The 27,593-nt window shown below is 33.1% G+C and overlaps 1 protein-coding gene across 2 annotated transcripts in view; it reads right to left on the bottom strand.

Moving 5' to 3' along the window:
- The window catches only part of Dip-C (dipeptidase C), a 175,870-nt gene that overhangs the window by 69,881 nt on the left and 78,396 nt on the right, over positions 1 to 27,593 (bottom strand). The window contains exons 2-3 of one of the 2 annotated variants that reach the window (XM_089642722.1): positions 17,531 to 17,731; positions 7,462 to 7,621 (exon numbers count right to left, since the gene is read on the bottom strand). In XM_089642722.1, the coding sequence (XP_089498848.1) occupies positions 7,462 to 7,621; positions 17,531 to 17,559 (189 nt within the window). In that variant the 5' untranslated portion in view covers positions 17,560 to 17,731. Of the gene's footprint in view, positions 1 to 7,461; positions 7,622 to 11,704; positions 11,943 to 17,530; positions 17,732 to 27,593 lie in introns of those variants that run through there. The other variant, XM_089642721.1, reaches the window with a different exon arrangement.

The raw sequence follows: 27,593 nt of genomic DNA on the forward strand, positions 1-27,593 counted from the left end.
CAATTTAAAAGCTTCTACCACTATCATTTTATATAGAGAAAAATTAGTATGGCTGATTTTTTTAAATCCGCCATTTCCAAACAAACTATTATATTAGTACTAATAAATAGGACGAAATGAAAAAATAACAGAATTTTCATGAACATGTGTTCCGAAATCCCCAGAACATATTCTTGTTTTGTCGATAGTTTTTATTAACCTGCCAATTCATTCGTTTTTAACAGGAATACGAATAATTTCAGATGAAAAAAAATAGTAAAATTTTATATCGGTAAGTTTTTTCCGTTGAAGATGTTGATTGTGCAATGATGTAGCTAGGAGGGGAATCGAACCAACGACGACGGAGTGTAAACCAGACGCATTTGTCAACACAGGTAACACGTACCATACTCGTAAAAGGATTATTTAGAATGATGAAAAATTTCACCAAATAAGAGTGCCTGCCTTAGCTCCAGTTCACAGATTTAGCTCCAAATGAGAAAAATATCATTGTAATATAAGTTTGTATGGTAAATTAACCCCCACTCAAAGTCAAACATGAATACCACTAATCCATGGATTCCGCGGTTGAATACCTGAATAGAACCGCAATGTAAATCATGGGATATAAGCAGAAATTTACTAATATTGAATTTTTTTTCATTCCTGTTGCCATTTGGAACATAAATAATCAAACTTCAAGCTAATCTTTGATCCACGGTAAATATGTTTGTTTGGAGGTAAAAGAATGTGGAATTTTATCATCTTGGCACTCAACTCCACCTCTACTCAAAAAACTTCTTTAAGATCTATTCCTGTATGTATCACAATATTTCATAATTTATTTTTTCGTTTTTTTTTTATTTTTTTTATGGTGAATACCTCACAAGAGTCCCAACTGCTCCCGTCTGGAGCCAGTGAGACTATGGCATCCCCAATTGGGGGATGTTGTGAGGCTGAAGGTAAGTGGGGAAGGGAAAGAGGAAGGTGGGGAAGTACCTGGCTATTCAGATCTAGTCACTAAACACGGCTAAAGCCATTTGGAGCAACGTTTCAATTCTGAATGGTGGTCTTACACCAGGGCGATACTGGTAGTATCTTCCACTCTGGAACGTGCCGCAAATATACCATATATCATTTTAATTAATTAATTGTGAAATAACACAAATTAATCAAATAAAATTTATTTGCGCACGCCGGGTTCGAACCCGCGACCTTCGGAATGGCAGTCCAATGCGTTACCACTGGACTATGCCGGCCGTCGTTACGCTTGCAATCTATTTCTCTCTCATTTTTGCTTTGTGCAAAAACCAACAATCACAATAAGCGAAGCGTGCTGCGGTACTAAAAACAACAGCTTCGTTCACACGTGTAGGAAAGGCAGCAATGCACCTTTATTGACTCCGTGTGAACGAGGCTATAAATGCCATTTCGATGCTAGAAGCATCGGTGCGTGGGGTTAGCACGTGCCTCGAAGTGAAAATACTACACAATTATTTGTACAGAAATACTAAATCGCTAATACAATAAAGTCGGCGTGTGTTTGTAAATAAGATCCTCTGGTCTATAGGATGGTTTCTTAAAAATCTCTGCTCGATAAAATATCTCTATGTGTTAACGTACTAGTAATGGGTGCCAATTTTGGAAAATTAAAAAAAAAACACAGTTCGGGTAAAGAAATGAGCCATTATTTGGGCCACAATTCATTCCTGTATCTATCGTTGTTCTTAAGCCGATGCACTACGTCGTGTAATATTTTAAATTGAGCCGCTATCAATAACAACCCTTACGTAGATGGCGATAAGGTTTAAATTCCCGCTTAACACCATCCGCTTGTTTTGATTTATGCATGAAAAAAACATGGCCAAAAAGTGCCTTTTATTTTGTTTTGTGGATGTTCAGGCATAAATATTTTTTTTTGTACATTTTATAAATAACTTAATTTTGCCACATTATACAATAAAATCATAACCGAAAATGGGTTCGTAAGTAGGAGATTTTGAACTTTAAAGCAGTTTTCATAGGCCTTACACATTATTTTTTTCTGTGCTTATAAAAAGACTTGTCTAAAAAATACTCGATTATTTCAAAGGCCAAGATGTATTCTACTCACAGTATTTAATTAAAGCATCTGAAACATTTCTAGGCGACCAAATTTTCAAACCAAAAACACATGATTTTGCATTACTACGTTTGGCATCGCCTTAACAGAAGTGCTCGATTTGAACACGTTTTAACGTCACTTCTTGACAGTTTAGCAACTATCTTTTGGATAACTCCGGATAACTCATCAAAATGACAATTAAACACACCTATAAAAAGTGTTATAAATTTATGAAAAGTGATGAAACAAAAATTAGTTATGTATAAATATGTAACCTATTTAACCTAGTTTTGTTTCATCCCTTTTAATGACTTTATATCACCTATTAAAGTTGTGTTGAATTGTCATTTTGAGGAGTTATCATGGAACCAGTCACTATATCGCAAAATGGTAAAACTGCCCCCAAGACCTTTTATACTTGCATGTACCTCAAATTTGTAATCTTTCCGTAATATATTAGTGCATAACGCATAGTGAATAAATATTAGTGTTGTAGAGTGGTTAGTATTGAATGACTAAGGACTATGAGTTAATTGTGATCATTCTATAAAAATATCTCGTTCGCGTAGTTAGCTTGTTGGGAAAAAACCCCGAGTGCAATCTGTACGAGGATGTAGCTTGTCAGTTTATACGTTTTATCGTCACAGGAAAACAATACTTTTAATTAAATAAAACGTAATTAAACATGGCTTACATAGTTAAGGATAAATAAGAATAACATTACTGCTTACGAATGGTAATAGAATCTTCAAAGAAAAACGCGACACGAATTAATTGATGCGCTCTAATAAAAAAGTTAGTATGTAGGCAGTGAAGCACTGCTTGACTTTCTAGTGCATTTGTGCAGTAAATTCCCATAAAAAGATAAGAAAATAAAACAAACTTATATGTATTATAATTTTACCACACTTTAAATAGCGCGGTGTTCAAATTCCATTCGCAAAAATCCACCTGTCCCGAGAGCGTGTCCGAAATAGTGTTAAGTACCTCAAACAAGATTCACTACAAATTAAATGTCCTATAGACAAAACGCAAAATGTTCCGCCACCTTACAAAATGTAGTCCCAACACTTTTTCTTTGTATGTATAAATGAGGTGGTCAGGTGGTTGGTGAATTGGCAGTACATTACTACATTTCGTGTATGGGTCATTTTTTACCAGAGCCGTGAGGTGGTTAATATGTTGGCACTACATCACTAGATATCGTGTATGCGACATTTTAGTACCAGAACCGTGAGTTGGTGAAGTGAGTCGTACAACACGGGACCTTATAATATATGGGACATTTGTGGTGCATCTTGAATGAGGGACCTCAAACACTTTATATAAAATATATTACTCTCGTACAGAGATGTGCTTTATTTCAAATAAATCCATTTCAAATGGAAATGCAAAATGCAAAATGGGTATTTTCCATTTTGCATTTTAAATGCTTTTCTAAAAACAATTTTGCATTTTGCATTTTAAATGCTTTTCTCAATGCATTTTCCATTTTAAATGCTTTTTTGCAACATTCTTCCTAGTATCTCCACTCATCTTTTTTTCATAAGCCCCAAATATCAGTCGGTCCTCAACCTCGCTATGAGAGATAATTTACATTTGTCAAGTTGCTCCCTGGTAGGAGCCCTGGCAATTGAGTGATACCATTACAAAAAATACTGAACATGGAGCCATGACGCTGTAATATTAAATGTTACATAGCAATTTCTATGTTTTTACGTTGGCAACATTAGTCCCGCGCAAATTTTTTGTAGTTTCATAATCCGTAATCGTTTTCGTGGTGTTTTTGGATTTACCATCATGTAACATGTTTGTTCTACATTGATGTCCATTATTAAATGACAAAATTGTTTAAATATTCTATAATTATTTTAATTGTTTGACCTGAGAAACCATTTTGCATTTTCAATGCATTTTGAAAATAGGTATTTTGCATTTTGCATTTGAAATGCTTTTCTAAAAACCATTTTGCATTTTGCATTTTCAAATGGAAAAGTTTTGACCCATTTCCATTTTGCATTTCAAATGGTTTTGGTTACCCATTATGCACATCTCTGCTCTCGTAGTACTGTGGAAATATAATAATAAAAATCCTCAGTGGAGTCTATACAGGGGGGAGGGTTGACTGACGGTAAGCGGGGTAGGTGGTAAACGGTGAAGGGAGGGGGTGAGAGAGGCAGAGGCATATTGTGACATTTTACCTCATTTGAGGTGGAACACTCCAACACCTCATTTCAGTATTTGAGTACCTCATACAAACTCATTCTGGTATAGTTTCCTACCCAGTACTAGTCCGATATGAATTTCATCGGTGCGTTATGAATTTAGCTCTACGTTTTTTTAAAACATGGTGTATTAGAACAGAATCCAAATTCAAAACCGGGAAGTCTTGTTATTAAAAGGTACCTTCGTAAGGTTAACGAACTTATTAATCATATTTCGAATGATTAGATACCAATACTATCATGGATTAATCAACAATAATAGGTTTTTTTATAAGCTGAAAGAAAAGATTGAGTTCTATCAACTACAAATCAATTGTCTCTTCGTGAAGGACATCCAGAGTTTATAAACGCAGTGAATAATCAAGTAGACCTTTGGAGAAATAAAAAAGATCAAGGCCGGTAATTTATCACGTGTTAGCAAACGTGAACGATCGAAATGGCTTTTGCAAAAAAAATCACCTTGATTATGTAACTTATACCTAGCTTAGGTAGGTAATTGTTAACGTTATAAAAAATATGCTTCGAAGTGAATGGATAAATCTTTCAATAACATTAAATAGAAGGTGTCATGAAATTTGTAAGGCTTTAACTGTCTGGAATTTCTAGATTAACACAAATATTTTTATCTTAAATGCTTTTAAACTCGTTTTCCAACTCTCTTCTTCCTCTTTCCTTAAAAAACGTTAAACAGCGTTTTCTTAGCTTAGCCTAATGCAATGTTGGCAACCCTGGCTTCCTGTGGGACTGCAGACGTTTATCGAATGAATTGACAGATTTCCTAACAAACGGCGATGTCATCTCCTTTTTAAAATGATTTTAATAAATCAACAATACTTATTTTTATCCGTGCACCAAGGGCGATCTTTATAAAAAAACGACATAAACTTCTTTTAATTGAATCGCAAAATCGCAAACGATGCCATACGTAGTAATGCAAAATCATGTGTTTTTGGTTTTAAAATTTGGCCGCCTAGAAATGTTTCAGATACTTTAATTAAATACTACGAGTAGAATACATCTTGGCCTTTCTAGGTAATCGATTATTTTTTAGATAAGTCTTTTTATAAGCCCAGAAAAAAATAATGTATAAGGCCTATGAAAACTGCTTTAAATTTCAAAATCTCCTACTTACGAACCCATTTTCTGTTATGATTTTATTGTATAATGTGGCAAATTAAGTTATTTATAAAATGTCCAAAAAAAAATTAAATATTTATGCCTGAACATCCACAAAATAAAATAAAAGGCACTTTTTGGCCATTTTTTTTTTCTTGCATATATCAAAACAGGTGGATGGTGTTAAGCGGGAATTTAAACCTTATCGCCATCTACGTAAGGGTTGTTATTGATAGCGGCTCAATTTAAAATATTACACGACGTAGTGCATCGCCTTAAAACGTAGTTATATAAAAATAAACACATTGGATTTAATATTTGAGTCCAGAAGAATCTCATATTATTCATTTGAAAATAACTTAAGCCAGAGATGTCTAAATGCAAACTCTCCCAACATTCCTCAAAATGTCCCACTGTATCCTTGGTTGTGATTTCCGCACGATAATCATAAAAAAGAGTAAAAATGTTTTCAAGATCAAGATCAGCACACATAACAAAATACCGATTCACAACAAGGAATAAAACATTTGCTAAAGAATTTATTTATTATATTATTCTATTCAGGGTGTTAAGGGACGTACTTGACTTACTTTAACCAGTGATTCCTGACATTATTTGGAGAAAGAAATGCAAACAGTCTCCGGTTACTTTTTTTGTTTTTTTATTTTTATTTTGTTTTTCTACAAAAAAACATTAAAAATTAGTAGGAATTGGTTTTTTTTTATTGAAAAAAAAGTCACCGCAGACCTAAATTTCATTTACATTTTTACTCCAAATAATGTCAGGAATCACTGGTTAATGTAAGTCAAGTACGTCCTTTAACACTCTGTATGAGGATACCACTGGTAGCTACGTTATATCATTGTACACTCTTTTTTCTTACGCCATATGAAACGAGGCGTATAAAACCTATTCTGGTATAAATTCGAATAAAACAGAACGGTGACAACCTATGATCTGAGGTAACAACACACAACATGATAAAAAATGGGTTAGGTCAGGTTAGGTTATACATTACATACCTAATCGATTTACAAACAATACAGAACAAAGTTATTAAAAAACTCTTCAATTATAACCCGGACACTCCCACAAAAAAACTATATCAGGAAATGAAACTCTTGAAAATAAGAAAATTTTACGAATACAACATATGCCTCCTAATCTATAAAATCCAAAATGGACTTAAACACACAAACACAACATTCACAAGTACACGAACATTATACTAGGCAACATAACAAATTGTACACAAATACTGTAAGGACTGAAAGTGGCAAAAGAGGCATTGGCCACGAGGGTGTACAAATATGCAATCTCCTTCCAGATAACCTTAAAACGGAGAGTACAAATGTATTTAAAAAAAAAACTTTTTAATCTTAAGTTATCAGAATAAAATTAGAAAACTACTTGTATGTACCTATTTAAGTTAAGAAAGTGAAATGTAAAATTTCTTTTTACATAATAAATAAAATAAATAAATAAAAAGGTTAGTTAAATAAGATTAGTTGAGGTTATGTTAGGTTTGATGTTGTTTATTATGTGTTCTGTTTTGTTACGGAACCGTATAACATTCATGGTGTCTCAGCACCTGCTGGTACCCGAAATACTAACCAGCAATTCTTGAGCATTTTTGGAGTAAAAAATGTAGATGCTGAACGGTAATATATATTTTTTTCAATGTTCAAATATTTAGGTCGCCACTGATCGCATTGCCACTCGTCGCAACGGATCACGTGATATGTGCTCTATCTCCTGTGTATGGTGCTGCTGGAACGAGACGGACTTCAAACCACGTGATGAGCTAGATTGTTCACAGTGGCGACGTGTAATTGATATTGTTTTTAATAGATTTTTTTATGAAATTTGAATTATGGGAGTACTTACTAGTTAATACACTACATTTTTTTCTCATAATACGAATATATATATTCTTCTTCCAAGCTTGTAACAGAAATTGAGTGTTTACAATTGAGCTCTCATTGAAATGAGTATATTCAATAATGATTATGATGAAGAATAGTGTAACAGTCTTACCTGCCGGAACACGTATTCTACGTCAGTATCGTACAGGTGGAGTGAGTCCCCTCCTTGAAGAACTGTGATAGTATCGAAGGGTAAGCTGGTCCCAAGACGTTTCCTGTTGAGGGCAAATAGCTCCAGAGGGACATTAAGCGTTCCTGGTCCCATGGACCACCTGGAGAAGATTAAATAAACAATTAACCCACACAAATACAATTAAATTCCTACTTCAAAATTAAGTATTATAACAGACTGCGTCCATTTACTATTTGTACACTTAGTAACATACACAGTATAAAATTAAGTGATATTACAGACTGCGTCCATTTACTATTTATACACTTAGTCACATAAACAGTATCAAAATTAAGTGATATAACAGACTGCGTCCATTTACCAGTTGTACACTTAGTCACATAAACAGTATCAAAATTAAGTTATATGACAGACTGCGTCCATTTTCCAGTTGTACACTTAGTCACATAAACAGTATCAAAATTAAGTTATATAACAGACTGCGTCCATTTACCAGTTGTACACTTAGTCACATAAACAGTATCAAAATTAAGTTATATAACAGACTGCGTCCATTTACCAGTTGTACACTTAGTCACATAAACAGTATCAAAATTAAGTTATATAACAGACTGCGTCCATTTTCCAGTTGTACACTTAGTCACATAAACAGTATCAAAATTAAGTTATATAACAGACTGCGTCCATTTACCAGTTGTACACTTAGTCACATAAACAGTATCAAAATTAAGTTATATAACAGACTGCGTCCATTTTCCAGTTGTACACTTAGTCACATAAACAGTATCAAAATTAAGTTATATAACAGACTGCGTCCATTTACCAGTTGTACACTTAGTCACATAAACAGTATCAAAATTAAGTTATATAACAGACTGCGTCCATTTTCCAGTTGTACACTTAGTCACATAAACAGTATCAAAATTAAGTTATATAACAGACTGCGTCCATTTACCAGTTGTACACTTAGTCACATAAACAGTATCAAAATTAAGTTATATGACAGACTGCGTCCATTTTCCAGTTGTACACTTAGTCACATAAACAGTATCAAAAATACAATAATGCGATTTCTTTAATATCAAAACCTTTTTCATGAGATCTGCACGCAGAAAACTTACTGATATAAAATACTGTTGATTTATTAAAAATCTGGTCAAATTATTCGTTTTCCTGTTAAAAATGGGACTGCAGGCCAATGACGAATGGATTGAAAGATTTTTAACAAAGTATCAGTCAACAGCGAATGTTTTATGCGGATGGCGGAACACGTGTTCATACAAATACTGATAGTGACACTAAGATACTTATATTGTGGCATGCCGTAGCAACAATTTGACCAGATTTTCAATAAATCAACAGTATTTCATAGCAGTAAGTTTTCTGTACAGCAAATCACGTCTTCGCTCAGCGGCGCACCGCCTTTGCTTCTATCTACACGACATGCAGTTTGGTCGTAGCTCAGCTTCGACTTCTTCTTTCGTCTCTGTTATCTATGAATGGCACACGGAGAAAAATGAGTATTGCTGATTTATTAAAATCCAGTTAAAAACGAGACAGCAAGCCGCTTCCTAATAATATCTTAGTACTTTCATAATATATCGCAACATGTGTTCATACACCTGTGTTTTCTTCAAGTAGTGACAAAGTGCTAATAATCGGAATTTTTATATTCCTGATAAAAAAAATACATATTCAAGGTTTTTAATAAAATTTACCTATTATAAAGTTGGCAAAACAAAATAAAAATACATTCGTAAGTACGAATCGTTCTTTTAAATTAGTAATCTCCAAAAAAATAATCGCTAACAGTGAATGTGCATTTATGTAATTTCGATTGTCCTTCTGGTGAATTCACAGTAGGTACTTCACAGTGCAATTCCAGGAAATAAAATTATTTTTACCATTGTGTTTATTTTGGATTCGCGATGTCCCGTTATCTATTGTGACAATTAGGGTAAGGCTAGGTTAGGACCTGCGTAAAAGGATTACCGGATACTAAATTAAAATAAATGTATTTTCGGTGACTTGTGTCATTCTCAATTTGCATTCGGTAAATCAATGCGAAATTAAACCCCCTACAGATCACTCAATTCGGTAAATCAATGCGCAATTAAACCCCCTACAGATACTCAATTCGTTTGGCCCAACCGTGGTGTATCAACCGTTAAGTGTTGCATACAGATGACCCGATGGTTGGTTCGAAAACAAACAAAAAAAATGCGATCGCTCTAGTAGCATCTTTAACTATTAACACGAAAAGAAAAAGATAAACGTGGGCAAAAAAAAGGCTCATTCAGTTCAATGTAAATTTGCTCCAAACGGTTCACAAGAGCTTCATTCCTGGTACTTTCAGAGGAGGTACATCTTGCTTGTAGTTTCCAACAAGCAAGTTAAATCCTCATAAAGTATAAAAATTCCGCCATAACTCCACGTTTATTAGTCATGCATGGCATTTTATTTATTTTTATTCTTTAAATGTACGCTTTCAGACAACTGAAACTTTCAGACAACGATGGCTCCATACTCCCTAGCCAGACTGAGTAATGTTGGTTCAATGGTTCAATGGTTCAACCATGCTACAGATGTTACTACATGGTTGGACGGTTGGGTAATGAATGGTGGTTGGATGCTCTAGCAGTACAACTACTCAACGTGCCACGCACGCAGTGTCGTTTTTTTTGCGGACATTTTTTTAAATTTTATTTTTTTATGTGTATCCGCACTCAACGAGTCTCCACTGCTCCCAACCGTCTGGAGTCAGTGAGACTATCGAATCCCCAATTGAGGTATGTTCTGAGGATGAAGGTAGTGGGCCACACAACGGCCAAAGCCATTTCAAGCAACGTTTCAATTCTGAATGGTGCTACACCAGGGCGATGCTGAGAGTATCTTTTACTCTGGGACATGCCGCACACATACTACGAACTAATTAATCAAATAAAATTTACTTGCTCACGCCCGGATTTTTTCCAGCTTGACAGTCGAGAGAGAGACTTACCTCTCGACCACACAGACCGACAAAGTCTGACATGGTCTGTTTATGATTTTTGAAAATTTTATAGCATGAAGAAAAACAAAACTGGATCCTGTAAGTAAGGTTGAGGTACTGAAAATAATCTGAAACACGGACATTGTGTTATTTTGGTGATCTTTAACTAACTTGCTATAGTTATTACTTATTACATATTTTCTATATATTGGTTTCCTCGAGAACCCAGGTGGACAAACTATGTTTTAATTTAAAAAGATTTTACTCTTTATTTTAGAGACCGTAAAAATCCATAAAGTATATAAAAATAAATAACTACATAAAAATGTAGGAAAAAAATATAGTAAAAGACAACAGATGTATTACTTTTTGAAAAAAAAAACAACATTAACGATACGCTTTCAAAATCAACCAAAAACCTATCAAAATTTAAATCACTTCAAATAGAGTCATGTTTGACCTACGATTAAGTCCACTTCGGTTGCATACAAATAAAATTAACAATCAAATCACATCACGATAATCCTCAAAAAGTATTTTCAATCATAAAAAATGCTAATTTCATTATATCTTCTGTTTCGTGACGCTGAATTGTTTTAACGCTTTTTCCGCTCCAACCAATAAGGAGGCTAGGATTCAAATTTTACTGGTTTGAATCTGCGCAGTGTTGCTTTGATTTAAATCTAGCTGCCGGCGCCGTAGCGAAAACGTCATCTAATGACAGTTGACCAAAACACCGTACCGATAAAAAAACCGATGTGTCAATTCGAATTTTAGCCGGAGTTATAATTACCTCAATCTTATACGAGTGCCTGTGAATTCCTCTACCATACGAGCGCTACCAAAAGAACCATATCGTCGAACATCACAACCAACTCTTCCGTAAGTCACATTTGCGAATACCTATCTTTTTGGTTCAGCGAACAGAGCGTTAATTTACATAGGCACATACCTGCCTAGATTATAACCATTATAATCTAACCCATGTGTCGATAGTCTACGCGAATATCACACATCTTCAAAATCATCGGTTTTATGGGATGAAAACACCATGCGCCTTCACATCGCATATAATCACATGTCCAACTCAACCACAATGATACAACCGCTCAACCAAATTGAATTATTAATTTGCAGGCAGTACGCAACGTGGAAGTTTATTTCTTTAAACTCTCACACATACGAAACAATGAAAATAAAATGATAACCGGGCCTAGTTTTCATACATACCAGACTGATCGAAATAGGATCTTCTTGGGACCAGTAAACGCGAGACCCCTCAGTATGGAGGTCACACACGAGAGTGGTCGCCCAAACAGGAGCATGATTGTCTCAATTTACGAGTGTAAACCTCGTGGCCGAAAGTCTGCTAACAACACTTCTCGCTATTAATACTATTAATAGTCCAACTGTTTAAAGAACAACATAGGCCCGAGCGGAGATGGACCGTCTACTACGCACCTAACCGATTCAACTAGAGATAATGATGTGCGAAGCAACGCGCAGGAATATAACAGTCTGCAGTTTCGTTTTTAATAAGAATACGAATAATTTAACCAGATTTTTAATAAACTGGCAATATTTAATATTAGTAAGTTTTCTCCGTCTAGTTGGTAAAACTGGTCCTTTTTGTTGTTTATAGCTATAACAGATATCGTAGCAAATAGAGTCAATCAGAGTACCTACATGCACTGAGGATTGATCCCTAGGTAAATACTTTTTTTTAAATAAATACTTTCAACATCACAAACATTACAATTATAATACAGTATAGGTAATAAAATAAACATACTGTAAAACTTTTCTAATAACAGCAATAACCCTCCATGGCAATAACTATTAGAATAAATTTGGAAAATAATTAATTCCAAATGTATACATGCAATATAACGCATTACCTAATTTAGTAACTTAAATTTCTTAAACTTCCAGTAACAAACAAAAAATCTCTATAATTTCTGTATATCTTTCCTAATGTATTTATAAAAATATTAACCGTGCTAGTCTGTCTAGTCTGTTTTAAAATCTATGTACACTCTTCATTGAATTCCCTCTTATATAGTCATATTCTTATGTAAAAAAAAATCCCTTTAATTGTACAATGTTCCCGAAATAAGTTTAATTAAACTCATCGGGAATAATTTTTTTTTTCAACTTTATGTCCGGGTTAAATCTTCCCCAAAGGAAAAACTAAACCCTTCCACACACTTTTCTACTAATAATCATCTAGTCAATCCACATTATGCGAAGGACCAGTTTTACCAACTAGACGGAGAAAACTTACTTATATTAAATATTGCTAGTTTATTAAAAATGTGGTTAAATTATACTGCAAACGTGAAAACGCCTTAACAGCATACCTGCTCTAACGGATATCGCTCTTCTTTGTCTTTCATATTCTAGATGTCTTTCAGTACGTCTGTTTTGAATAGAGACATGTAAATTTCACTTACATTTTTTACACAAAGTAATGTCAGGAATCACTGGTTAAAGCAAGTAAAGTACGTCCCTTAACACCATGAATAATATATGGATAGATTAATAATATACATTTACGTGGGTATATTTTTTAAATGTTAATACACCTATAATAATTATTGTATTTGGCTAATTTATATAGCGCCGTTTTCGTGATAAATCACCTCAATCAAATATGTATGCACATATTGCTTTAAATGCACGTTAGTTCAGTTTTTATTAGGAAAAGTAAAAATCGTATTTATAATTAAATTTTCGATAAATATTAATTTCTAGAAAATTGTTGATAAATTGAGAATTTGCGCATATCTAAAAATGATTTAATCAATTGATAAAATTCATTCAATTTAATCCTGATTTACAATAGTTGGCATCAAATAATATCATTGGTGATGCTAGACGGATTATTCAATGGACAATGAAAAATTATTTAAAACAATCATAAAAATTAAATATGGCAAATAAAGTAGATTGTAATTCATAATAAGAGTTGAGTCATTGCTAAAAAGAAATTAAATTAAATATTAATAACTAGCAGGCCGTTTCTCCGAAGGAAGGGGGAAGTAGAGAGGATAGAACGGCACACAACTTTGTGTCGGCACACACACTCCTTGCATCATTCACATTCATACATTCTGAAATTCTGACTGATTAAAGCGGCCGTTTAAATATTTATATCTGTTACCTACACACAAATTTATTAAATTAAAATAACTTTTTAAAGATTAACGCTTCCATTGTAATATTTAAATTATTCATCTCCTCAAAAAGACCCTCCACACAGCATCCCAAAAGATGATATAGGCCCTGAGGGAAATTATTTTTCATAGAGCCTATACGTGGAGTTAATGTATAAAATAAATAAAGAAGGGCAGTAAGGCACAGAACTTGAACAATTCATAAAATTCAAATATATTCAAGTTCTGTGAATGTTTTATTCAAGTTCCGTGAAACATCCGAATCATAATAGAACAGAGCTAAAATAGAACTTAAACTTGAATTTTATCTTTGAAATTTGATGAATTGTTCAAGTTCTGTGAAACACCCGGCCCTTTGTATTGAAACAATAAATAATAATGCTGTATTCCATATTATAATATTTAGGGTCCACCCTGTTTTCAATAATTAATCTGAATAATTTATGTTAATACCGTGTCTAATATAAATGGTCCTGACACTGAGAATTCCAATGTAACCTCTCTTTCTGTTACATAATGTCGTTTACGACAAAGAGAGAGAGGTTACTATGGAGCTATCAGCGGAATGCCTTTGTCTGACATAAGGTGACACCTGACGCATCCTAAACCCCACCGTTTCGATATCAGAACGATTCGTTATAAAGACAATCAAAATATGATTATTTTGTGAAGTAATAAGCTGATAAGGTCATTTAGCACTTTGCCGGATGCTGATCTCTTGCGATGTTGATAACAAGCTGGTAGCATGATTACTGCAAGCAGGTTTTATTTACAAACGCATCTAGAACAAGCGAAAGATCATTTGCTTATTTTTGATTATTATATCGGCACGTATTGGCCTTCTCAGCTAGTCTGGTTTGTCTCTATTTCACTCGCCTATTCGTGTTGTATTCTATCAGTTGTACATCTTTACCTTGTAACTCGTTACCTTGTGTTATAGTCTCCCAATCTTTGTTCTCAATCAGAGTATATCGCCTTCATACCTCCTTTTTTATTGTTATCTATTCACTTAAAAACCTTTTCACATAATCATATGCTCGTCTTTTTGAATTTTCGCCTTTACTCTTGTCAACCAGTACCCTAAACACTTTTTCAAATAATTATTCACCCGTCTTTTTGGCTTATCACTAAGTCACCTATAATGGATATACACCTCATAACTAACCTCAGGTTTAATTGACGATCAGTATATTTTTGTTACCTAGCTTTACACCGGATTTACACCAGCTTGATACCTTTTTACCTACTAACCAAAAAATCATTTCCCGTGTGCATATATCCGTTTCTTTGTCTTATCACCAAGTCATCTACTAGCTTTAACTAACTTCTACTGCCTATAATATTGGCAATAAACACACTCACCATTTTCATACAAATAATCATCGACCCATATTTTCGCCTTGGCAATTATTTACCTTGTCGTCTTATCAACTTCTGACCTCTGTACCTCATATAGTCGTCTGCCCGTCACCAAGTCATCTATCCGCATTACCACACTTTTCACCTTGGTAGTTTCGCATATGTACACCTTGTCATATTATCATCTGTACGTTTTTATGCCTTGTCATCAATTAGAATTAACAAACTTGTCACTTACCCGTCAACACACCCTTTTGAAAATCGTCAACCGGTCTTTGTGCCTTATCGCTAAGTTACTAGGTACACGCTTTAAGGCGATGCCATACGTAGTAATGCAAAATCATGTGTTTTTGGTTTGAAAATTTGGTCGCCTAGAAATGTTTCAGATGCTTTAATTAAATACTGCGAGTAGAATACATCTTGGCCTTTGAAATAATCGAGTATTTTTTACACAAGTCTTTTTATAAGCCCAGAAAAAAATAATGAATAAGACCTATGAAAACTGCATTAAAGTTCAAAATCTCCTACTTACAAACCCATTTCGGTTATGATTTTATTGTATAATGTGGCAAATTAAGTTATCTATAAAATGATCGAAAAAAAATTAAATATTTATGCCTGAACATCCACAAAATAAAATAAAAGGCACTTTTTGGCCATGTTTTTTTCTTGCATAAATCAAAACAGGCGGATGGTGTTAAGCGGGAATTTAAACCTTATCGCCATCTACGTAAGGGTTGTTATTGATAGCGGCTCAATTTAAAATATTACACGACGTAGTGCATCGCCTTAACAAACTTCTCGTCTTGATAATCGTTGCTTGTCATCAACTCGCCTACAATCATTTTAACATAATCATCTACACGTAATATTGCCTTCTCATCTACCTGGTCAGATTATGGACTTTTCACCTTAAAAGGTTGTCACCATATCACCCAATACCTTTTCCTAACCCTTATCGTAATTGTTTTTTGTATTTTTTGTTACCTATTTCAACATCCGTATTGTTAATTCTTCTTTGTTGTTGCACCCTTCTCCTTGTTTGCCGATTTTCCATAATTCATTTTATACCTCACTTCCTCTTCCCAATTTTCTTCCCCTACCTTCAACTTCACAACCTAGACTCACTGGCTCCAGATAGTTGGGGATAGGCGGGACTATTGTGCGGTATTCACATAAAAAATAAAATAAAAATTACCTGTCTATTTACTTACACTTACCCCCATTTCCTCTATTCGCATAGTAATAGTAAGAGAGATTTAGGAATGATAAAATGTTATTTCACAATTTAATCAATTTTTCTAATCAATGTAATCATTTTTTTCTATTTATTTTCGGCAACAGATAAGCCCTCCATATTGGATTTTTCATTCAGCATACTTACTAGTAAAGTCAGCAAAATAGCGATGTGTTTATTAAATAGTGCGGGCGGCGTGTAAAACCGCCAATTTACAAAATTGTGAGGAGTCTGATGAAAACTGATTTGAAGAAGTTCTTAGGAAGGAGATCGGCAGTTACGCTAATCTGGATACTCGCATTCCAATGATTAAATATTGTTAAAATCTCAAAGGCAGAATTAATAGATAATAAGAAACACATTTAAAGCAAAACCTCCAATCTACAAAATCTTTATTTTTTTTGGAAAGACAATACACTGATTTGGTGAAGCAGGCAAATCAGTTGTCGCACAAATTCTTTAGTTTAATGTTGTTTAAGGACATCGAATATGCAATAAGGAATACATTTCAAGCAAAATCTCCGATCCACAAAATCGTGCTTGTTTGGGAGAGACAAAAAACTGATTTTATAGAAGTTCTTAGTCGGCAGATGTGCGGTTACTCTAATGGCCAAGGGATATCTAATAGGCAATAAGGAACGTATTTCAACCAAAATCTCCAATCTACAAAATCGTACTTGTTCAGGAGAAACAAAAAACTGATTTAGTTAAAAGTTCTTAGCCGGTAGATCTGCTGTTACTCTAATCGCTAAGGGACATCCAATGGGCAATAAGGAACATATTTCAACTAAAATCTCCAATCTATAAAATCGTGCTTGTTCAGGAGAAACAATAAAGCTGATTTAGTTATGTTATTTCAAATCCATAGCTAACAGACGTCCAATAGGCAATAGGGGACGTATTTAACATATTGAGATTAATCCAATAAGGAATACATAAATAAACTCTCATTTTACTCGAAATTGGCGGTTTTGCACACCCACCGACTATATTCTAAAGGGAATCTATATCTTTATTTATATTCGAGTAGCATTATTTATGAATAATACGTGGTATGTGCATTAGGTAAAACATATAAATAATACAGACAGTCATTTAAAGTTATTCTACATATGGGCCTCTAAACCAAAGGCAGCAAAGATTCGACATAGATCCGTAATGGAATTGTTGTGACAATATGACCCACGACACCATTATCTCAAAGTCGTACGCTTATAAGATTAATATTTGTTTATAAAGTTAGTAAAACAAGCTCGATAAAATAATAGTAAAACAACAACTCACTTCGAATTGACTCCAGCGGTAGCGGCCATCTTGCTTAATCTTCAGGCGTTCGAAGTTCAAACGTTCTAATAACTGCGAATTCTGATAGGCACAACAATGAAAATAGAGCGGGAAATGTTGTAGACCTCCGGTGTAGGTACCACTCGATCTTGCCACGAGAGCAGGTCAACTGAACAAAGTCACCGACTGGCAGGTCATGGGCTGCAACAAACGAGAGAAAATAATCAAAATAATATGTAATAATATCGATAACGAGCACTTTTTATCAGTAACCGCAACCCGCAGCGCTATCCATCGGACTCGATATCTTTAAATTATTTTTATAGCCACTGAATACAAGGAGAACGGGACACAACAGACAACATAATCTATAAAAATGATATGTTTAGTTTGTAGAACACTTTGATAACTGAGTTTTATTATTATTAATGACACTAAATAGAGTCAATCAGGGTAAGTGCAATGACAGGGTACAATGGATAATGGATTATCGTATATTTTTAATTATTTTACTTTTTTATTTACTCCTTTTATACGCCCGTGGGGATTTTACATTGGGTACATTGAAATGTTTAGATTTTGTTTACATAAGGTTTATAAGCAATTATTGCAAAAAAAACATTTATTACGTTACGGTTTACAAATGGATTAAATTTAAAAAAAAATAATAATTATAAACTGAATTTTTCAGAAACAATGTCTTGAAGTAAAAAATGTTTAAACATACAATTTGTTACATTAAAGATGTCGATATCATTGGTTCATTTGCTAAACTGTATAGGTGAGGAAGTGGCGACTTCGCTACAAAATTTGTTTGTGAACATATGAATATTTAATACGTAAATTATAATATAGAAATCAAATAAGGTATTCATACACCTTTGGAATAATAAAACTCTAACCACTAACCTCTAACTGGCCAATCTATGATTCATGTAGGCGATACATTACGCTATACGTATCATGCCTTGGCATATTTTAGCGTATCGCTCGCCATCAGAGATGCGCAAAATGGGTACCCATAACCATTTGAAATGCAAAATGGAAATGGGTCAAAACTTTTCCATTTGAAAATGCAAAATGCAAAATGGGTTTTAGAAAAGCATTTCAAATGCAAAATGCAAAATACCTATTTTCAAAATGCATTGAAAATGCAAAATGGTTTCTCAGGTCAAACAATTAAAATAATGATAGAATTTTTAAACAATTTTGTCATTTAATAATGGATATTAATGTAAAACTAACATATTACATGATGGTAAATCCATAAACACCACGACTACAGATTATGAATCCACAAAAACTTTGCGCGGGACTAATGTTGCCAACGTAAAAACATAGAAACTGCTATCTAACATTTAATATTACAGCATCATGGCCCCATGTTCAGTATTTTTTGTAATGGTATCACTCAATTGCCAGGGCTCCTACCAGGGAGCAAGCCAGGGAGGTTGAGGAACGACTGATATTTGGGGCTTATGAAAACAAGATGAGTGGAGATAGTAGGAAGAATGTTGCAAAAAAGCATTTAAAATAGAAAATGCATTGAGAAAAGCATTTAAAATGCAAAATGGAAAATACCCATTTTGCATTTTGCATTTCCATTTGAAATGGATTTATTTGAAATAAAGCACATCTCTGCACTGCCAATGGGAATGTGTGGGGAGCGATATGCTGAAATAGCCAAACCACGCAAATATAGCGCGCTTATAGCGTGGTCTGTCACAGACTTCAATCGGAGATTTGAATTATAAATAGGAATAATTCGGAAATGCAGCTTGAGAATTCTTTCACTAGAATTGAGGGCCGTCAAAGGTGGAATTTAATATTAAAAAAACAATAATAAAAATTAAATAAATGATAAGATATACTCCGTCGTAAGACGTTGTCATAAAAAAGTCAGATACGAAATATAAATAATTATTATAATTTGATGAAAATAAAACACTTTGAAATAATTGGTTTTGAAACATGTCGATTATTTTGACTAAATAGTTGTGGACATAAAGTTTTTTTCATTTTCATTAAATTAAAATGGCAGTACAACGTGAATTTTCGATTATTAAACACGCTATTCTAATGAAATGTAACTGTTACTGTGGTACATAAAAAGAAAGAATATTAATTTAAAAAAATTTAAGTTTCAACTAACACATGCTTAATGCCCCTCTACACGGTTCAACTTTACATTCAACTCAACCAGATTGATAGAACCGCTTAACCAAATTAGTATTATTTAAGTATTAGTTTTCCTTCATCAAATTTGCTTTAGGTTAAACGCAACGCTCGTTGTATTCCACGTGTTCACAGATGGCGTTAATTAATTAATTTTGTTTAAATACGCTTTTGTAAGGTATTGCTTTACAGTATTAAGACAAATTATTTGTTTGCGCCCTCATATACGCAATATGAATATGAATAAATAGTTTTGTTCGTTTAAAGACTTAATTCTTAATCCTTTCTTAAGTGGTACATAAAAAATAGAATATTAATTTAAAAAAATTAAGTTCAGAACCAACACATGCTTAATGCCCCTCTACACGGTTCAACTTTACATTCAACTCAACCAGATTGATTCAACCGCTTAGCCAAATTAGTATTATTTAAGCATTAGTTTTCCTTCATCAACAAATAGAAACCAATACAAACAAAGCTATGTTAACTTTGAAATACTGCTAATGTTATTCATTTCACTAATGTGGCGTTTTAACAAAACTATTGTTACATGAAGAATATATTAACTAATTTGCCTAAGATTTTATCTTGCGACACGTTACTGTTCATCTTTACCTGCATCCGAGGTAGATTCCCTGGTATATGAGTATAACTAACAACTACTTCATTGGAAGAATCAGGTACTTATTCGCAATTATTATGATCACCCGAAGGTTAATTTAAAATCTCGCGCAGCTTCAACCTTGTGCTAGCTTCTCTGCAGGTTCTAATTGAATAAACATTGTAGGCGAAGATGGCCTACTTCCTAAATACTAAATTGGCAATGTTACGTTTTACGTTTCAATAAAATACTACTAGTTAATGCTGTACAAAATTACGTGCAGAATTACTACATATCTGATTATATATTGTCTTTAAAATACGGGGTTCTTTTCAACTTACAAGATTTTCGAAACATTTTGGAAATATGATCATCGAAGAAGAAAAAAATATTAAGAAATCTAAACGAAACATGAAACAGAACAAGTCACAGAAAATAAAAAGATAATGGTAGAAAATGGGAATCGAACCCAGGATCATTGTCATGGGCAGTGGCGGTTTTCTCTAAAGTGCGTTTGTGCGGCGAACCCCCATTAAAAATATGAGAAAATAAAACATCCTTGTTTTATAATAATATAAGCACATTATAGATAGCACGCTATTAAAATTTCGCCTTCAAAACCCGCGCCACCGAAAAATACGATGCCTATTCCAAATTTGTGCGAGTTAAAATCCGCGCCAAACTCTCCATACAAAATAATCTTAGCCGGTACAGACCCTATGACGGTGATATATACAAAATTTGGTCTTTCTTTGCAAAAATAAGACAAATTGTGTGCGCCGAACACGCGTTGTGATATCACGTGACCTCCGAACATTGACGAATGTAACCGAAGAAACCCGAGAACTTCGCGGCCGACGTTTAACCTTTGAACCATAGGGATGCAAGTTAAGTGTTATTTTTTTATGTTATATTATGGTATTTAACTTTGTAGTCATTTTTGTACATATTTTTGTTTTCTTGTTTCTGCATTTCTCCAACCGTTTGCTTATGGCATTTGTAAATCTACTACCTATTTTTAAATTTATTTCGTGCCACCTTTATTTGTTTTTTTGATGTTTTAAAATATCTATTATATATTCTACGAAATTATTCTTCTCTAAAAAACAATAATAATTAGCAACGTACCTACATTGAGTGCTATAAAAACATTAAACAATTTAATTCCTATAAAACTTTTCTCATTATCTAATAATTGTGTCTAGGTAAAGTGATTTAAAAACAATAATATGTAGGTACCCCTCCCACTAACTTTATTTAAGTTGTGTGACTGCTGCCGTATTCGACTATTTGACGAAGGACAACAGTAAGTAAATTTTAATTAGATATGTTTATCTTCTCTTAAATTTCTGAACCCCCTGTTAAAAAAACCACGAACCGCCACTGGTCATGGGACAACGCCTCAATCCATAGATTAGATTTAGATTTTCTGTTTCTACAATTAAGTTCGAACCACGAAATTCTGTCTTTTTAATAATGGCATTATACCTAGCTCTCTCATTAAAAATTTAGGCGTATTAGATCTGTCAAAGAATTGTATAAATGCAAAAATCAGCCATTTTAAATACATGTAGGATTACAAAAGATTTTTTAAATAATTATATTGAGGGATCAGTAGGATTTATAGGTCCTGTTAGGAGTTCTACCGAGCCCAACCCTCTGATATGAAAATATCTGGAGTCGGTGAATTATTTTCCCATTTGATCTCTGGTGAGTTGACGTGTTGTTCTTGTATTGTTTTGTATTTATTATGCTTATATAATGCACTGTATAATGTGGATTGACTAGATGATCATTTGTGGAAAAGTGTGTAGAAGGATTTAGTTGTTTTCCTGTGGGGAAATTTAACCCGGTCATAAAGTCGGAAAAAATAGCTTATTATTTTGAGCGTCTGATTCAAAACTTTGATGAAAGACGACTTAAGTTTTGCGTTAGACCCTTTTACTAAACAGAACTAGATCAAATTTTGCTCATTAGTCTGATCATTGAAAAATCTAATATTACGTTTCAAGAAACCTACAATTACCTCAAAAGGGAAGAAAAACAATATAATAATGATAATAATAAAAAGTGTTTTATTATTTTTTTTTTGCAACAAATATATACAGGGTTTTACATTATCTAATAATTGTGTCTAGGTAAAGTGATTTAAAAACAATAATATGTAGGTACCCCTCCCACTAACTTTATTTAAGTTGTGTGACTGCTGCCGTATTCGACTATTTGACGAAGGACAACAGTAAGTAAATTTTAATTAGATATGTTTATCTTCTCTTAAATTTCTGAACCCCCTGTTAAAAAAACCACGAACCGCCACTGGTCATGGGACAACGCCTCAATCCATAGATTAGATTTAGATTTTCTGTTTCTACAATTAAGTTCGAACCACGAAATTCTGTCTTTTTAATAATGGCATTATACCTAGCTCTCTCATTAAAAATTTAGGCGTATTAGATCTGTCAAAGAATTGTATAAATGCAAAAATCAGCCATTTTAAATACATGTAGGATTACAAAAGATTTTTTAAATAATTATATTGAGGGATCAGTAGGATTTATAGGTCCTGTTAGGAGTTCTACCGAGCCCAACCCTCTGATATGAAAATATCTGGAGTCGGTGAATTATTTTCCCATTTGATCTCTGGTGAGTTGACGTGTTGTTCTTGTATTGTTTTGTATTTATTATGCTTATATAATGCACTGTATAATGTGGATTGACTAGATGATCATTTGTGGAAAAGTGTGTAGAAGGATTTAGTTGTTTTCCTGTGGGGAAATTTAACCCGGTCATAAAGTCGGAAAAAATAGCTTATTATTTTGAGCGTCTGATTCAAAACTTTGATGAAAGACGACTTAAGTTTTGCGTTAGACCCTTTTACTAAACAGAACTAGATCAAATTTTGCTCATTAGTCTGATCATTGAAAAATCTAATATTACGTTTCAAGAAACCTACAATTACCTCAAAAGGGAAGAAAAACAATATAATAATGATAATAATAAAAAGTGTTTTATTATTTTTTTTTTGCAACAAATATATACAGGGTTTTCCAATAAGAGGTGTTATTTTGAATAGCTCGCTTTTTCGGTAGATGTTACTTTTGAAGCTGTCATTTTTTGACATTTGACAAGTAGAAACTACGCCATTAATAAAAATGGAACGATACACGCTTCAAAAACGCATTGAAATAATTAAAATTCACTTGACTGAATCAAATGCAAATCATCTTGAGTGATGAGACCCATTTCCACCTCGGTGGCTTCGTCAACAAGCAAAATTTTCGCATCTGGGGCTCGGAAAACCCAAGAGTTATTGTTGAAACGCCTCTCTATCCTCAACGTGTGACTGTTTGGTGCGGTTTATGGTCCGGCGGAGTCATTGTACCTTACTTTTTCGAAAATGAAGCTGGAGCAACAGTTACGGAGAATGGATTGCGCTATCGTGAGATGATTAATGATTTTTTATGGCCGGAATTGGATGATATTGATTTGGACAACGTTTACTTTCAACAAGACGGCGCTACGTGCCACACAAGCAACGAAACCATTGCTCTTTTACGATTGAACATCAAAATAACACCTCTTATTGGGAAATCCTGTATAATGTTTTCCTCACTTGGATCTCCCGTGCTGGGGAACTCATTTACAAATTATTAAAATTTAGTAGTATTAATAATATAAAGTAATTATAAACAGTTTTGCTTTCTGAAATAATTATGTATGCTTTGTTCAGTTTCAATCTGTATTTGGTGTCAGTATATTATCTATTTCTAATATCCAGCTTTTTATTTGAGATTTAAATGTTAAAATTATGTTGTGAATGTTGAATGAGAGTAGGATTTATTGAAGAGTTTAGTACCATAGTATCGGAATATTTTTTGCCCAAATGTTGTATTTGTAGTTGCTTCTTGGATATGGTTTTGACCCTGAGATCTAGTGTTTCTAATATGTGTGTTAGTTGTTATTTCTTGTACTCTGTATTTATGAATGTAAAAGAGTATTGTTTTAGAATAGAGTTGTTTAAATGATTTGCTGTTAAGTATGTTGAAGATTTCGTCAGTGCTAGTTCTTACAGATACTATATTATATTATATTCACACAGGGTGAAAACTTACTGATATAAAATACTGCTGATTTATCAAAAATCTGGTAATATTTATTTATTTTTATAAGTACAAAACAGGCATAGTGCCCAAAAATTTACATACATGGATGTTTAAATACATAATAATAACAAAATGATAATAACAAAAATAGTAACAAAATGAATAAGCTAAATATGCAGAAGTAAATAACAAATGAGAATGGGTAAAAGGTAAATACAAATATGTTCATAAACGATTTGTTATTATCACACCTGTACTGGTGAGACACTGATTAGGTAGGTACAATGTTGCTTCTCTTTAAATAAAGGGCTTTATCACAATATCAGCTTAATATGATTAAAAGTAATAGGTTTTTTTTAAGTGTTTAAATTGGTCATTAGAAATGTCTATTTCATTATTAGAGCCATGTATAATGTTATAATTTCTCAATGTTCGCGGTACAGGGGAAAAATATCCTGTATTTTTGTGGTAGGCTTTAATATAGAAAATGTCTTTCATCCTTCTAGTTGATTTTCTTGATGGTATATTAATGTTTATTTGGGATAAAATGTTTGGTGTATCAACTGATGCATGTATAATTTTGTGTAGAAGCAGTATGTCAGAGAGTTTACCTCTGACCGTCAGTGAGTGTTGTTTATAGTGCAAAATTCGGTCATTATATGTTCCAAATTGACCAGATAAACCTTCACGATAAGCAATTACACGGGTTAGTTTCCGTTAGTTAGTTTAATATTATTCGTATTCCAGTTAAAAACGGGACTGCGGGCCTTTAACGAATGAATTGACAGATTTACTAACAAACTACCAGTAAAACGCTAGTAAAACGATTTTTTTTCTATAAATCGATTTTTTGTATGAAGATTTTCATGAAATTTCAGTTAAACCAGATTTCCTGAAAATCTTCGTACAAAAAATCAATTTTTCGAAAAAAATAAAAAATAGTTTTCAGCTACAACAACATCAATAACACCATTTTTGTAATATTAGCACTCTAGTAACCCAACAGTCACGAGCCGCCACTGGTTATGAGAACGGCGGAGCACTAATTGTTAAAAATACAAATATTGTGGCATTTAAATATGATTTAAGATTTTCACGGCCAAAAGTATTTTTGTTATTTGTTTTTGGGGTGTTATGCCGTGTTGCGCTAACTCCTTCTTTAGCCACCGTCTCGGACAGCATTGCAGTGTCCATCATCAGGGCAGATGTGTTATTTTAATAATATTAATGCTGTCCAAAACGTTGGCTAAAGAAGGAGTTAGCGCAACACGGCATAACACCCCAAAAATAAATAACAAAAATTGTGGCATTTCGTCATTATATTTATCAGAAAAGAACACCTGAATGAACACGTGAACAGGAGTGCTAATAATAAAATTGTTATTTTAAGGTTAGTGCTAAGTATTTTAGGATGATCCAGAGTCCAATTCATAAATTTGCTATCCATCGTTGGGCAAATAAATAATACAATTCGGACAGATCGAAAGCACAATAGGTATACAATATTAATTATCATTATCATGAAAAATGTTTGACATTGCTATCAAGAAAGATCAAGTACGTGATTCTCACGTCCTATCTAAATGGCCAAAACATTTTTTTTCTATTCAAGGTGACAGATAAACACCGCAAATATTCATAATCATAATATATTTGCGCACACAAAACCATAGCTTTTAGGTCGATGTTTGCAAACCTTATCATTTCGGGATAGTTATAATAAATAATATTTTCAAATTATATATCAAAAAATATTTGAAAATTACTTCTAAAAGGCAATTCTGAATTCGAGTCTCGGTCGAAACCTAATCTTTATTTCTTTTCTGAATGTTTTTGAATAGAATTAAAATTTGAAGAAAAAGATAATACTAATAAATTTAAACGAAACACGAAACAAAACACAGAAAAATAATAGATAACGGTCTCCAAAAATTCCAAAAAAAAGGAACGAAAAAAAAAAGTTGGTTCCCGTAAGACAGAGATCCAGGGTTGGATTCCCAGTTGAGACCGTTATCTTTTTATTTTTCTGTGTCTTGTTCTGTTTCATGGTTCATTTAGATTTAATAGTATTATCTTCATCTTCAATGATATATTACATTGGTGGGTATAATCTTTAAAAGTTGTTACAATGTACTGGTTTTATTCTTACATTTTTGCATTTTTCTAATTTGTAAATATAATTAGTTGATATCATGTGTATACTAGTTGATATCATGGTAAACTAGTTGATATCATTTGTATACTAGTTGATATCATGTGTATACTAGTTGATATCATGGTATACTAGTTGATATCATGTGTATACTAGTTGATATCATGGTATACTAGTTGATATCATGTGTACACTAGTTGATATCACGTGTATACTAGTTGATACCATGTGTACACTATTTGATATCACGTGTATACTAGTTGATATCATGTGTATACTAGTTGATATCATGAACTAGTTGAAGTCTTGTTTTAACTCGACCGTTTGATTTTTACCCTGTATGTTAATTTTTTTAGTGTTTTTTTCCGTTTCAAGGTGGTAGCCGTGTTACATAATACCCTTTTATCCCGCCAGAGTTCGCGTGAGATATTTATTTCCATTTTTATATTTTGAAGGTAAAGTCAATAACATATTTAACAAATTATTAAAGTAGGTAGGTACTACTTGAGTTACTTATTTATTGGAACTTACATTAAATATAAACTAAGCTCTTTAATTTGTATGTCGAAAAAGAGAATCTTCCTAGTTGGACAGTCAAAGTTTCCTCACACATGAAAATAAATTATGCATTAAAAAAATAAATTTAAAAATTATATAAATGAAAGGTTAGTCGATTTTTTATTTTGATTTTGATTGCTTCGTTCCTTTTCCATAGTTCGTGGCTCGGTTCGCAGACATTTTCTCGTGTTTATACCAGCATAAGATGTTATAAATAAAAGATTACAATTCAATTGAATTTTTATTTTAATTTGACATCAACGTTACATATCAATTTCCCTATAAATACGAGTGTATTACTTAATACCACAGGATTAGATGCAAAATACATTCTTGGAAATAATACAATCTAAATATTTTAAATGGTGTGTATTATAAATTATTGTAAGTTAAACATTTATCATTTTATTTGGGACTTATCCGGTAGAGATACGTTTGAAATTGTATATAAATACTTAATAGAGAATTAATAAC

The sequence above is a fragment of the Hesperophylax consimilis genome, chromosome 18 (assembly GCF_061612785.1).
Source record: "Hesperophylax consimilis isolate HC1 chromosome 18, BYU_Hcon_1.0, whole genome shotgun sequence".
Lineage (NCBI taxonomy): Eukaryota > Metazoa > Arthropoda > Insecta > Trichoptera > Limnephilidae > Hesperophylax > Hesperophylax consimilis.